The sequence below is a fragment of the Symphodus melops genome (genome assembly GCF_947650265.1).
Source record: "Symphodus melops genome assembly, chromosome: 16".
NCBI classification, from domain to species: Eukaryota; Metazoa; Chordata; class Actinopteri; order Labriformes; family Labridae; genus Symphodus; species Symphodus melops.
Window position 1 is genome coordinate 20,671,941 of NC_136706.1, and position 14,241 is coordinate 20,686,181.

Consider the following 14,241-nt stretch of genomic DNA (forward strand, 5'->3'; position numbering starts at 1 on the left):
CCAGGTCCAAAATCCTCCTCACACGTGTAACAGAAGGTGGAGGGTTTTACCGTTTCTCTCACTGTATGACTTGTTTAATAGCTGTGATTCGTGAAGCACTGAGGGTTTGAAAAGCGCTTTTCTTACTTGACTGCAATGTGACATCCGATAGTGTCAACATCATTAAACGGAACTGTGATGTATTCATCTTCAGCTGTCCCATCCAGCCCCTCTCAGGCGGGCTGCTGAAGTTACGAGCTGATGGGATAAGTGGGAGGAGAGAAAGAGATCAAGAGATGGATAAAAGAGGATAATAGTATTTAAAACTTTAAGCACCCAGATCATCTCAGTCAGCCGCAGCAGACGAGAGTCACTTCCTACCTCATTACTGTGTGTGTGTGTGTGTGTGTGTGTGACCTGATTTTTTTCTGAAGTCAAGTAAAAACACTTTCTCCCTCCTGCATGCATGATCAACCATTCGCACTATTATCTTGTGTGCTTGTGCTGCAGATGCGAGATGTCTGCTTGGCGTGTGCGCCGCTTTGATGAATAGACGGCGTGTGGAAGATACCAGGATGTTGTCAGGATGCGTCTCTTTGCAGGTTGCACGCTTTTAGGATAAAAACAAACGAACGAACGAACCATGCTGAGCCACATCAGAGCCCGAAGCAGGAGTTTGTTTCCTGGCAGCCGGACTCAGGCCATCAAAGACGTGGACGACTATCTGGACTTCAGCGGCACCTTCATCAGACCGTGGAGCTCCATGCAGGTCACAGACCTTTCTTCTTACCTCCACTTCTTTAGATGGTGACCACTCTGTCGAATGAAGTTGCATTGCTTTAAATCTTTGGAGCCAAATGTTCATGTTATTTTTCACTGTGCTCTGACTAAAGCGATCTGTTTGTGTTTAGGTCCTTTAGGTTGTACTCAGTGTCATCATGTCCTTACACGCAGTCATTCATGTCGTGCTGAAGATGTGGAGTGACACTGCTCAGCTGAAGTATTTTCTTTTCTTCCTGATTCAGGATCTGGGCCAGGACATCTACGATCTTTACGCTGAGTACGGAGACGAGGAGGAGGACGAGGATCGATGTCTGCTGTCTTCCTCTCACCTGCTGCTCTCTCCAACCGAACACGTCGCTCTCAACCTCAACGTTGGAGGAACGGTAACGTACAGAAGAAGCCCTGACTTCCTGTTGTGTCATGAAGGGGAGATCTCCAAACTGTCTGTTTGAGCACACACTGAAGAGTAGAGCAGGCGAAAGACGGGGGATGGACTTGTCTCATAAGTGGAGTTTTGTAGAAGGATGAGGGACACGTTAATGTTAGAGAAACAGGAAGTGTATTTTGCCTAATGTGTGACCTCTGTGCTCTCCTCTGTTCCCTGCAGGTGTACCTCTTACCCTACAGGTTAGCTGCCCGCTATCCAAAGACGAGGATTGGACGGTTGGCTTCATACTCTGACCACAACAAGAAGCTGGCGCTGTGCGACGACTACATCGTCCACAGCAAAGAATTCTTCTTCGACCGAGACCCCAAAATCTTCCACAACATCTTCAACTTCTACAGGTTTCAAATAAAACCGATCCCGTATTTATGTACACGGGTCGACCCCCTTGTGAATGACACCGTCTCTGTCCTCTTCGTCAGAACTGGAGTGTTGTGTATTAAAGACGAGCTGTGTCCCCGGAACTTCCTGGAGGAGATAAACTACTGGGGCGTGAGAATCAAAAACAGCCGACGCTGCTGCCGGATCTCCTTCGAGGAGAGGCAGGACGAGCTGAGCGAGCAGCTGAAGATACAGAGGCAGCTCATAGCAGAGGTAGGACGCCTGTGTGTGTGTGTGTGTGTGTGTGGGTGGGGTTGGTGTGTGAGAGGAAACAATCACTTGTACCAATCACATTCTCTGATTCACTTTGGACCCATCCACAATATTCCAGGGATGTGACGATTCAGACTAGGGGAAGAACAGGCGAGTGAGGTTAGACACCAGGAGTGAGAGACGGACAGAGAGTCATGTGACATCTTAAATGAAGCTGTATGAATGTAATTTCTAACCTTAGATAATGATGCATCATCTTGACCACATGACAACAACATTGCACGTTTTCTTTCCCCTCCGTCGCTGAGATCACAGGATAAATATTCTGACTGGCTGTTATAGACTGGTATAGTAATAATGTATTTTTGTAGGCCAACCCGAAAAAATGGCGCCAGTGGTTCCTACGTAAATTCGCCTATGGGATTTTTGCATTGGATTTTGGATCATTGCAGAAAATAAGCTCTGTGTCAAACACACGTTTCTGATGCATAGCTGTTTTGTTCAGCGAGATAATCTTTACAGATGAACATCATTTATATGAAGTTTGAAGAGTTAATGCAGCCCAGAGAAGTAAAAAGCTAACATTATGCTACAAGCTAACTACACCACGGTCGGTTTGTAAAGACGTCACGGCGTGATGACGTTTAATGTCTGCAACAACCACTGTAGTTTCAGTTAGCTACTCGTTAGCAACCGCCGTTTAAAGTTTGCGTAAAAACTTTAAAATTGACAAGTGGGGTCTTAGCTAACGTAGTTTATCTCGTCTAACAAAACGTCAACATCTCTTCAGCTTGTGTTAACCACAGACCTTATTTCAGGCGTCTAAACACAAACCCATTCAAAATCCCCATTGACTTTTAGTGGTTAGTTATTTTTACAGTCTATGGTTAGAACCATGGCGCTAAAATGCGAACTCACTTCCTGGTTTTAGGACTGATTCCTCCCTCATTCTTTCATTCAGACACTTTCGTTCTCGTTGACGCCCCCTGCAGGTGAGTCTTGAGTTCATCCGGGGTGTTAAAGGCCTTGCGGTTAGGTCGTGATGTACTTTGGGCTTTTGTTCTCCATGCAGGCTGCCCGGGTTCAAGTCCGACCTGTGGCATCTCTCCTGCATCTCGTGGATTGTATGGGAAGATTTTTAACACGAGCCAACATTTAAATATAATGTGAACAGTTTAAACTAGCCTCATTATGTTACATTACATCGGCGACATGAAGTAGGCTGGTCAACTACAATACTACTGACACTCCAGTCCACGCAGGGCTAGCTTGTTTTACTGCTAATTACCAAGAACATGAATCATGTCTCCCCAACATCAGCATGTGAGCAAGTGCGTCCTCACAGAGCTAACAGTGCTAGCATGGCTCTATTTCAGGATTTTATTTTCATTCTCTTGAAACTGCAAGACAGAGTCCAAGACAGATCTCCCTTTGGGGGGACGATGAGGTTGATCCAGATCTTGACTCGTCGTGCGGTGAAAGCATCAACTGTGTCTGTCTCTGGTGAGAGCGGCGTGACAAAGATGTGACTGAATGAATGAAGCATGAGGGGGAAACAGGACCAACATCAGCTCCTGAGGCGGGGAGCTTCTCGTGCTGCTCGGAGCTCGCTGAGTCGATGACGAACGAATGAACTCTTCTGTCCTGACACCATTCGGTTTAAAGAGACATCACCTGCTGGAGTCATTGGTTCAGGAGCTCCAGTTTCTTTTTTTGATTACCTGTGACATGTCAGTAATCTGCTGGCAGGCTGCTGACTCTGTCACTTTGACCTAGATTATAAATCACAACTGCAGCGTCTTGACAGCTGGAGAGTGGAGAATAAGCTCCGTCTTGGCACAGATTTAGACAGATGTTTCCATCACAGAGGTCTGACTGTGATGCAGTTTGTTGGACGAGTATTTTATTTTGAAATCTGGACTTGCTGCCCTCATTTTCCACAGGATGTGTTTTGTGTGTTTTTGATCCTTTGGTCGTCTCGAGTGCTGAGTTAGAATTGCATTTGTGCCTTTGAGGTGGAGATGGAGGAGAACGAGGCGTTGTTCCACGACATGGCCTTCGGGTCGACCAGACGGATCATCTGGAACCTGATGGAGAATCCCTTCAGCTCCATCACCGCCAAGCTGATGGGCGTGGCCTCCTCCATGTTCGTGCTGATCTCGCTTGTTGCCATGACGCTCAACACCGTGGAGGAGATGCAGTACAAGGTGTGTGTTTCACTTTTGTGCGGTTTTTCCAAAGTGACGTGTCAGATCATGCATTTTTAAAGTTGTTTGTTATGGAGGGCATGTTTTTGGTTTATCAAGGAGGAGAGCTGAAGAGAGGCAGGAAATGTTGAGAGGAGAGAGTTGAGGATGACGTGAAGCAAAGGGCAAAGGTCAGAGTCGAAGCCACAGACGCTGCGACCAGGACTTTGTTTACAGCAGGCACAGAGACACAGAAATCCTTCATCAAACAAACATTTTAACCCTTTCTAGGGCAAGTGACTATTTTTGGTCATTTCCACAAACATGTCCGCCTTCTGTACCTCAGTAAGGTGGAGAAGCATGTGATCCCCACTCAGCCAATCAGAAGAGATCACCCTATGTCACTGATCCTGCTATTGTGGCATTTGAACCAAATGTGCTAACTTTGTCAATGTTTATCACGCTTTTTACAATTTTTAAAAAAATGTTACAACAGAATTAAAGTTCTGTTATGTCCCTGAATAACTCTGAGGTTGAGTTTTTGAATTTCAAAGTATTTCAATGATACCTTTGAAAGAGTTTAGGATTTTTTGAAATGATAAGAGAGTCATTTTCTCTTCAAGACTGCGTCAGGTCAACCCAGCGGCAGATTCTACGGCGAGTATGCGGAGACTATCTGCATCACCTTCTTCACCCTGGAGTACCTGCTGCGCCTGGTCTCCACCCCGGACATCAGGTGCTTTGGACGCAGCGTGCTGAACACCGTCGACCTGATCGCCATCCTGCCTCACTACCTGCAGATGATCCTCGAGCACTTTGAGGGAGAGGACATCCACCCTCACTCAGGGGACATCGAGAACGTGGGACGTGTTGGGAAGGTGAGAGGGAGGCCGGGGTAAAAACCAAGAATCCGATCTGCTGTAGGTGTTTTTATTGGCTGGTGTTTTTCTCTCACCTTCAGCTGGGTCAGGTTCTGAGGATCATGCGTCTGATGAGAATCTTCAGGATCTTGAAGTTGGCTCGTCATTCGACAGGCCTCAGAGCCTTCGGCTTTACACTGAGACAGTGCTACCAGCAGGTCAGAGACTGAACTACATGAATCAATCAGGCACAGAGCTTCTGTTTATGTATTAACATACCTGAGACCACAGTGTAGCACAGTGTACTGAGAGTCTAGCCTGGTGACGTTCACGTCTTCTTCTGCACTTAGTGTTCACTTTGTGCACACTGAAAAAAATCTACTGTAAGCATTTGTAATGGTGCACAATGGAGTGTGCAATGCTGAACACGTTCCACCCTCACTGGTTGAAACTTGGCAGAGGAGGCATGAAACAGGAAGCACATACAGAAGTAAGAGTTACAGCTCATAGAATTAATGTTATCCATTTTAAACTCCTTTATTATAAAAAAGGGAAAAAAAGGGAAGGACTGAAAAAAAAAATCTTCATCACCCTTTCCAGAAAGGTCACAAAATGTTGTTGACGACACTGTATGGATGGAAGTATCCTAATTAAGACAGAATAACATTTATGAAGACACGCTTTATTTAAAAGGATGAGCTGAACATTTGTTGTTGTTTGTGCGTGCAGGTCGGCTGTTTGCTGCTCTTCATCGGTATGGGCATCTTCGTCTTCTCAGCCATGGTGTTCAGTGTGGAGCACGACGTCTACAACACCAACTTCACCTCCATACCACAGGCATGGTGGTGGGCCGCTGTGAGTGCTCAGACACGTGTTCACACGGTGGGATTCAACCGAAATGATTATGAGAGGAGAAAGCAAAAAGGATCCTTCAGACAGAACATAATATTATTACACAATATTTAAAAAACAAAACGCAAAAGGATGTAGTCAAAAAAATTATATTTTTTTAGTCAGAAAAAAAAGTTTAAACATTTAAAGCCTTTGTCTAAAAGTCTGTTTATTCTTCACAAAGTGTGAACAAACTTTCCCTCTTTGCGCTCTCCTGCTTCAGGTGAGTATTTCCACAGTGGGCTATGGCGACATGGTTCCTGAGACCAACCTGGGCCGAATCTTCGCCTTCGGCTGCATCTCCTTCGGCGTCATCCTCAACGGGATGCCCATCTCCATCCTCTACAACAAGTTCTCCGACTACTACACCAAGCTCAAGTCCCACGAGTACACGGCCGTGGCCAAGGCGCGCGGGAAGCTGCACTTTGCCCGGAGGGCGGCCAAGAAGTTTGCAGAGTGCTGCGAGGACGCGGTTCAGCCGAGGGCGTCCGGCCTGCAGGGAACCAGGTTTAAATTTACAGATGCTCAGTGAAAATCACAAGGCCCACAGTGACTGCACGTGTGTGGATCTCATGAATCAGAAAAACGCTGAAACTTTCAATCTATAGAAAAATCTCCCAAAAAAGGAAAAAAGGTTGATTTCAAGGTCCAGTCGATCAGAACGAGGCAGAGGAAGCTTGTCTGTGTTCACTGGGGGTGGCAGTAGCTTAGTCCTTCAAGTCCTGGTATGGACCCAAAATATAAAAATGAGTCTGGTTGCTGGAGAGATGCCAGGATACTTCTTCTAGTACCGCAGAGGGGCCTTTGTGCAAGGCATCAGAACCCCAACAACCCTGGTGTGCTCCGTGTATCAGTGTGACATCACTGTTTGTGAACGTGTGAGATTATCCACACGTTCATCACTCAGTAACAGAGTACTGAGTTCTCTTACATCTTCACACTGTTTATCAACCCAAAAATATCTCATTCGTTTAGCCTGAGTTCAACAGTAGCTGGACCTGTGTTGTGTTTGGTGTATCAACATGTTCACTGTCTGCTTCAAAATAATGAGAGAGATTTAATCACACAATCTTTATTTTTCCAACATATTTTTAAAGAATTACTCCTCACCATATAAAATCTGACTTTTCATTTCAAACAGGGAGAAACATGTTTTCAGTTTTCTGGACAACATGAAGCGGTGCTGCTGCAAACATTCAACATTCATCTGTCCATGTTTAGACACAGCTCTGAACCTCGAGTACAAAATAAAATGCTCTCTGCAGGAAGAAGTCAAAATCAGACAGCATGTTTTTTTTTTTTTTTCTGTGGTTCAACATAACTCACCCTTTAACACCTCTGCAGATGTGCACCATGAAATGTGAGTTTGGTTTCTCAGTTTGATGAAGAGATCATTTTCTGCACATTTAATGAAGTCTCATGAATGTGCTCGTTTGACCTTCTTCATTACAAACATGAACAGTGAGACGTCAATAGGACAGCAGAATCATGTCGCGCTCACCATTTTTGTAGTTTCTTCTCTTCGATTGCCATGTCGTTTATCCGCTTTTCCATTCTGTGCCAACTTCTGGCAGATGTTCACATTTTAAACTCAACTCTGAGGGCAGATTTATTTCACCAGCTGAGCTCTAATGTGTTTCAAGAATAATTTGTATTGGTCCTTTTTTTATTTGTGTCAAACGTCTCCTTTAACCCTTCTTCCTCCAAACCCTGCTCTTATTATCCCCAGTAAGAATTCAACAGTTCATCCATCAGGCTCTGAACGTGGTGGCTGTGCAGAGTTTCAGGCTCCATGTTCTTCAAAATACTCCTGCAGCTCTTCTGTGAAAAAATCATCACTGCTCCACAGAAGTGAAGCAGCGGACAGTTTTGTTTTTTTTGTAAAGTCTCTACTTGTTCAGATTCTCCAGCAGGATTTCAGCTCCTTTGTTGTTGCTGAGGCTGCTGAGCTCTGCTTTGATGGACTCCAGCGCTTCCTTCACCTCAGCAGACACTGACTTGTCACAGCTGTTCAGGAGGCTGTAAATGTAAAGGAAGAATTGTTTGTGAACAGCTCATCAGGTCAGCTCGTGCAGCGTCATGGACAAACGTGTGTGTGTGTGTGTGTGTGTGTGTGTGTGTGTGCGCGCGTGTGTGTGAGAAATCTGCCCCACACTGTCCAGAAGTTCCTTGCAGCCACGTGACCATATTTGGATGGATATAAATGACTACACCTATATCTGAGTTGACATGTTGCCATGGTAGCTATACCAAAGCGCAAAGCCTGCTTTAGCTTCTGTTTGGCTTGAAAAGGGAGCTTATTTCTGCCCCCTGCTGGCCACTACAGGTCAAAGACGTTTCCCATTGGAGGAGGATTCTAATGAACAGTGTGTGTGTGTGTGTTTGGGTGCGCACTGACCTGCAGAGCACCATGGCTCCTCTGTTGACTCTGATCCAGGTCTTCATTTTCTCTGGTCCCACCGTGTCCACCAGAATCCTCCCGAAGCGCTCTGAGAGGACGCGAGCAGAGGACAGGCTTTAGTTTTCCACATACTGACAGATTACACCAAAGACGGCCACATTAATGACTCCCTATTCTTTACAATGTAAAAACACTGATTTGACTACATTTGGGTGGAAAACATCCGTTAACGGGTCACTGGCGCCCTCTTGTGGCCATTTCAGCATTTAACAATTTCACCAACGTCCAGAGTAAAGCTGGCATCTGTGTTTTTATTTTTGTCCTCAGACATTTGAAATGGTATCTATTAACCTCAGCAGAAAAACAAAACAAACAGCTGCAGGTATGTCTGTGATTATTACCTTCCTTTCCAGCCTCTGCCAGAGTCATGTCCTGCTCTATGAGCCACTTCAGCACCAGGTGTCCTGCAGGATGCTCAGCCATGTGAAGCTGCAGCACACACACAGTACGGATGACGGGCAGCAGAAAAGAAACAACACAAGGTAACAGGGGAAACTTCCGTTACACGCAGATGAAAAGCCTTTAAGTGTTTAAATAAATGAAAGGTACAAAAAGATTCAGAATGACTTCGACTGTTAACTGTGACAGCTTCAATCTAATCTCTACAGTCAAAAGAACCTGTTCAACATTAACTCAGCTTCTACATCAACCAACACACACACACGCACGCACACACTGTACCTGTACCTGTACTTGTCCCTGTCCCTGTCCCTTTCCCTGTCGCTTGATCCCTCCGGGCACCAGCTCCTGATTGGCCAGCTGAGCCACAGCCGTCATGGCAGGCCGCAGGTCGCCGCAGGCTGAAGCCAGGATGTCACTGACAGTGACGCAACTCGTCTTATCCATCACCATGGCGGAGGCGTTGTCACGGAGATACTCCAGCAGAGCGGGGGAGACGGGTTCGATCAACTCCTTCCTTCGAACGGCCGAGTCTTTTTTACTGATGGGTGGAAGAGACAGCGGATATTTGACTGAAATAACTGGTGTGAGATTAGAGAAATCATAACGAGTCAGGACTGTTTCTGTTTAGTTTTAGAGCATCGACAGGTTTTTTTGGGATTGTTTGTGATTTTTTTTTGCAGGTTTGTGAAACTTGACTTAAAAAGAACCACAGCTAGGTTTTTGGTTTTTCAAACAGTGGACATGTCACCTGACTGAACCTGTTGGCCGGAGAAACTGAAGTTTACTTCTTTTTTCTCTCTTCTAGTTATGAACAGACCCCTAAAAAGTAGAGCGGGATTTGTAAAAAGAGTCGCCACTTCACATGTAACAGCAGTAAAAAAAAAAAAGGGTGTAAATATCCTGTGGACGTTTGTGACTCATGTCAGTGTGTAGCACTGGGCCATGGACGACCTTGGAGGTCACGACCTCTTGGTTGTCCTTGCTTTTTTCTTTGTTAAATTTATTAGCAGGCTTCCATGTGTCCAGCTGCTACGATGCCCCGCAGTTCTGTTACTGACAGGGGGGGCGGGGCTTACACTCCTGACCAGTGAGGTTACGGTTGACTTTGATTTGCAGTACTGTCCAGGATGTTACCTGTGTGTGTTGCCGTCTCCTTGCTCCAGCACCTTGATGATCTCTGGCAGCAGGTGAGCCGGGTCTCTGGGGCTCAGCAGGTACAACAACACCTTTTTTCCATATTTGTTGCCGATGACCTCGTTCAGAGACGCCAAGATTTCCTGACGGGAGGAGAACGCAGGAAACAGGATTTTAAGGATGTTACCAAATCATTGTTGTATCTTTCTTAACAGACAGCTTTTAGATGCTCCAATGAATCAATGTGACTTTTTTTTCTCAACATAATCAGACTCACTGAGAGCACGGCCTGTTTGACCAGCTTCGTGTCGTCCACACAGTCAAATATAGCCAGAAGAACGAGGTGACCGAACTCCCCCTGTAGACAAGAAGAGCAGGAGTTCATGATCTGTCAGTCTGATCTTATTCATGGTTTGTATGCTGAGCGGCGCCGCACTGAGAACTCACCGTAGCAAACTTCACCATGTACGTCTTCATGGTTTTGATGATGACCTTTCTGTCCTGAAAAACAAAAACAAAAGCCGAGCTCGGCTCAAATCAAAGACGCACAACGAGGCACACTTATTTGTGTTTTTTGTCCCTCCTTTTGAGGCTGAATCTGTTCATACAGGCGTTATCACTGGAAACAAAGAGCTCGGCATTATCTGATATGTGAGTACAGACCTTTGCCGTTCCGTGCCACAGACAGTTCATGGCCACTCGTGCTCCGTCGTGCGTGTGAGCCATGTAGACGACGGACTCTCTGATGGACTCGATCATCTCCTGCTCAGAACAGACCAATCAGAGGAGAGGGTTTCACTCTTAGTGCAGGAAGCACGACAAAAAAACGTGCCCGTTCATTTTTCAAAGTGTCTGTCTGTTGTCTCCTTCACCACTTCATTTGATTTTTATTGGATTTGTTTTGTTTCAAACATTTGGTCAGACTTTTACAGCAGACTGGACTTCAGGTATTTAATGATGAAGAAAGGTTTGAATCACCGTTCTCTGTTTTTCAGGAGAGAGCAGGAAGAAATCCAGAAAGACTTTGTGGACCAGAGAGTGTTTGATGACCTGTTCTCTGAAACGACAAAACACCAGTGAGTTCAACTCCTTCTATTCAGACAACAAAGAGGAAAAATGGGTTTCCTTATTTCAATTAAGTATATAAAGGATAACCGAGAAATACAGCTTCTTTATGAATTACATTACTTCTTATTACTTTTTTATTCTTACTTTGAAACCAGATTCATTTCAAATAGCGATGTATATTCATATAAAAACTTCATCATGTAAACTTGATCTTCCTTATTGATCATGTTTGAAATGATAACACACATACAGGCCTGTAATAGACACACACACACACACACACACACACACACACACACACACACACACACACACACACACACACACACACACACACACACACACACACACACACACACACACACACACACACACACACACACACACACACACACACACACACACACACACACACACACACACACACACACACACACTTTATTCACATGTTTGTTTTGGTCTTACTTCTGAGCCATGGGAGTGAGGGACTGTTTCATCTCATCGATGATGTTGTTCAGCTTGTCCGGGTTCTCCCTGGCAACCTTATCGATGGTGTTACACACAGTTGACTGCAAACACACACGCACAGACACACACACAGACACAGAAAGATGATCAGCAGCAGATATTTAATACACAAAGCTCAGCTCTATTGTGTGTGTGTATATGTGTGCGTGTGTGTACCTTGCACACGATGAAGGTGTTCCCGTACAGCTCCTCGGTGAGCATCAGTCTCTGTCCCAGCACGGCTTTGTCGTTGTAGGCGTACTCGATGATGGACGAGGCGGCGGAGTGGCGAAGCATCTGACGCACGTGACCTTTAAATGTTAGCATGACCGCCGCCAGCAGCTCCTTGTTCCTGAGGAGGGAAACACAAACACAACTCATTCACAACAAACTGAACGAACATCTGTACAGATCTATTTTATTGAAGGTTCTGCTGTTTTACAATCATTTCCCAACTGTTTTTTTTCTTTTCAAGTTTTCTCTTCATCTGCTTCACAAACCGTGTTGAACAGGAAGTTTGTGTTTGTCTTTTTTTAAACTTGGATGTTTGCTGAAAGAGAGCCGACTCACCCGTACATCAGCAGCTTCTTCACCACGTATTTGCCGTACTGAGACTTACACAGAGTGATGGTGTCATCTGAGGAAGACGACAAAGAGGGAGAGTTAACGGAGTTCAATCTGTGTGTCATCTGGACACACACACACACACACACACACACACAGAAAGAAAAGGGACTGAAGTTGTGTGCTTACCTTTGAGCTCGTCAAACACTTCTTTTCTCTGCTCGTGGCTGCCGAACTGAATGAAACACTGCAGGACTCGCACGGAGTCGTGAGCAAACGCCATCTAGAGGCAGCGGAACAACAGTCAACAAACAGCCAAACAAGATGCAGAACAAGATTTCTCCATATTCCCAAATCTCAGTGATCGACAGTGGACAGTCTAATGTCGTCAAGATTTAATGATGGAACTAAAAATAAACCCCCAAAAAAAGAGAGAGAGAGAGGCTCACCTGTTTGACCTTCCCGCGGATCAGATCGTGAAGCTCCGTCATCAGTTTCTTCTTCATTTCGTTTTTACATTCCTTCCTGTGAAAAACAAAAACACCGGCTTCGTCTTATTGAAAGGGAAACATTCAAACATTCAGCTCGAGTCACGAATCTCTTCGACGTTTCAAGAAAGACTCCTGGACTGATCTTACATCCATTCAACACAGACAAACTTCTTATCTCGACTTCACAAAGCTTTCAATCTTACTATCAACAAATCTGCAGCTGTGTTCATGTGCAACTGTGGTCTCTAAATGAGGCTAAAGAAAAACAGCACTCCTCCGGTATCATGGTGTTTATGTTGCAGACATAGACAGACAGAGAAGCGTTGGCTGGACGTTGATAAACTGGTAGATTTTGGATATCTTGTCTATCAGACGATGGTAGGTGCTGATTGGTCCACAGGTTAAAGTCTCTGTTGCTGTTACCTCCTGAGTTCTCCCCACACTCGTTTGGCAAGACAGATGATCTCGAACATGTCCTTCCTCTCCGCCTGCTGTCTGCTGTTCTTCAGGTCCTTCTTCCTCTGCTGTCGGTTCTTCTTCAGCTCCTCCTTTGTCATCTCCTTCGTCTTTGGCTTGAACTCACCTCTCTTCATCTTTTTTGCATCAGGACCTAATGACACGCAGACAAACATTAGCGCCGTCATTGTGTGTGAGATATGTCATTGAAGTGTGAAGAGCAGACTGCTGTCTCACCTTCACCCTCCTCTTTACTTTTGGCTTTAAAAGATGCAAATTTCCTCTTCTGGGGTCCCTTCCCGTCTTTGGAGAAAGCAGATTTCTGGTGTGTCTTGCTGCCATCACCGCCCTTTCCTGGTCTGCTCTTGCGCTCTGTATTGTTGTATGGTTTAAAGGGCTTTTTACCACCTGGCTTTCCTCCTGGTTTACCACCGAGTTTGGTCCCCAGGGAATCTGGAAAGAAGAGGACATGCTGATGAGAGACTGGGTTAAACTGACGAAGTATGAAGCTGGATAATGTTAGCTCGAGCTTACCCTTTCCTTTCTGTGAGAACTTCTTTCCACTTTTTGGAGAGAAGGGTTTTTTAGATTTAGCCTCCATCCTAGAGACAGAAACACGGCAGGTATGAGAAATCTTGGCTTTGAAAAAAAGAAAAGAAAAACAAGAAGTAAACTTGGGGTGGGCAAACTGAAGACAGTTTATGTTAAGAGTTATCAACATATACCAACTCCAACTTTCACATTTCTCCATCTTTAAGCTTCCTTTAACAGTTGCCTCTGAATTTACAAGACAGAAAGGATTTTAAAAAGGCTGATAAATATTTATTAAAATATTTAATTTATAAGAAAAGTCATTTTATCTTTACTTGTGCACACTTCACTGATTAGATGTTAGTTATCTCTGGGAATGACACGTAAGTAATATTGTTAGCTTGGTTTCTCCTGCTTGTTTTGTAGTTTTTTTCAGAGGCTAGCTAAGTCAGCTAATGAATGACAACACGTGACGTCACCGTGTTTATATATGCACGCGCTGCTCTTAAATAACTACACCGTTAACACAAAGAACCGAACAAAAAGTTTACGAGGTTTTTTAAGTGTAACTCACGTTTGAGACGCTCACACGCTGTTCAGACCAGTCCCATGCGTTCTGTAACCGTCACAGTTTACGGCACACAATCGTCCAATGACACTGAACGTTCGCTGCCGTAAAAATGTGTCTTTACGACAGGACTGTTCCTCCTAAAAGCAATAACTCACAATCAACACCAGCCCTTTACTGTAGAATAAACTTAAACGAAGTTCTATATCTTAATTCTCATCGACAACCAGCGGGTATAAAAAGGTGTTATCTCTTTTTTAACAGCGAGCTTTTCACGTGTTGTGTTGTGGCAGCAAACATGATACTAACTGTTACCATGGT

The 14,241-nt window shown here is 44.8% G+C and overlaps 2 protein-coding genes across 2 annotated transcripts; one reads left to right on the top strand and one right to left on the bottom strand.

The window, feature by feature from the left end:
- Positions 1 to 622: 622 nt before the first annotated feature.
- Positions 623 to 6,679, top strand: kcnv2a (potassium channel, subfamily V, member 2a; the record flags this gene model as incomplete). The annotated part of the gene is made up of 9 exons (XM_079364042.1): positions 623 to 748; positions 1,005 to 1,145; positions 1,370 to 1,548; positions 1,630 to 1,801; positions 3,817 to 4,008; positions 4,611 to 4,865; positions 4,949 to 5,065; positions 5,577 to 5,702; positions 5,962 to 6,679. The coding sequence occupies 9 exons, from the start codon at positions 623 to 625 to the stop codon at positions 6,268 to 6,270; spliced, it is 1,617 nt and encodes a 538-aa protein (XP_079220168.1). The 3' UTR covers positions 6,271 to 6,679.
- Positions 6,680 to 6,794: 115 nt separating this feature from the next.
- Positions 6,795 to 14,223, bottom strand: pum3 (pumilio RNA-binding family member 3). Its single transcript, XM_079364039.1, has 18 exons — positions 13,927 to 14,223; positions 13,356 to 13,423; positions 13,059 to 13,274; positions 12,789 to 12,975; positions 12,324 to 12,399; positions 12,064 to 12,157; positions 11,881 to 11,947; positions 11,488 to 11,662; positions 11,269 to 11,372; positions 10,714 to 10,792; positions 10,399 to 10,497; positions 10,183 to 10,236; positions 10,013 to 10,093; positions 9,736 to 9,878; positions 8,893 to 9,139; positions 8,541 to 8,628; positions 8,137 to 8,227; positions 6,795 to 7,757 (listed from the first exon to the last, which is right to left on the bottom strand). Exons 2-18 carry the CDS (start codon positions 13,420 to 13,422, stop codon positions 7,628 to 7,630), a joined length of 1,998 nt encoding a protein of 665 aa, XP_079220165.1. The 5' UTR covers position 13,423; positions 13,927 to 14,223; the 3' UTR covers positions 6,795 to 7,627.
- Positions 14,224 to 14,241: the final 18 nt, after the last annotated feature.

Coding starts and splice junctions, on each gene's coding strand:
- pum3 (XM_079364039.1), bottom strand. CDS start 13,422: ATGGAGGCTAAATCTAAAAAACCCTTCTCTCCAAAAAGTGGAAAGAAG. Junction 13,275..13,355: donor GTTCTCACAGAAAGGAAAGG/GTAAGCTCGAGC, acceptor TCTTCTTTCCAG/ATTCCCTGGGGACCAAACTC. Junction 10,793..11,268: donor CTCACTCCCATGGCTCAGAA/GTAAGACCAAAA, acceptor TTGTCGTTTCAG/AGAACAGGTCATCAAACACT.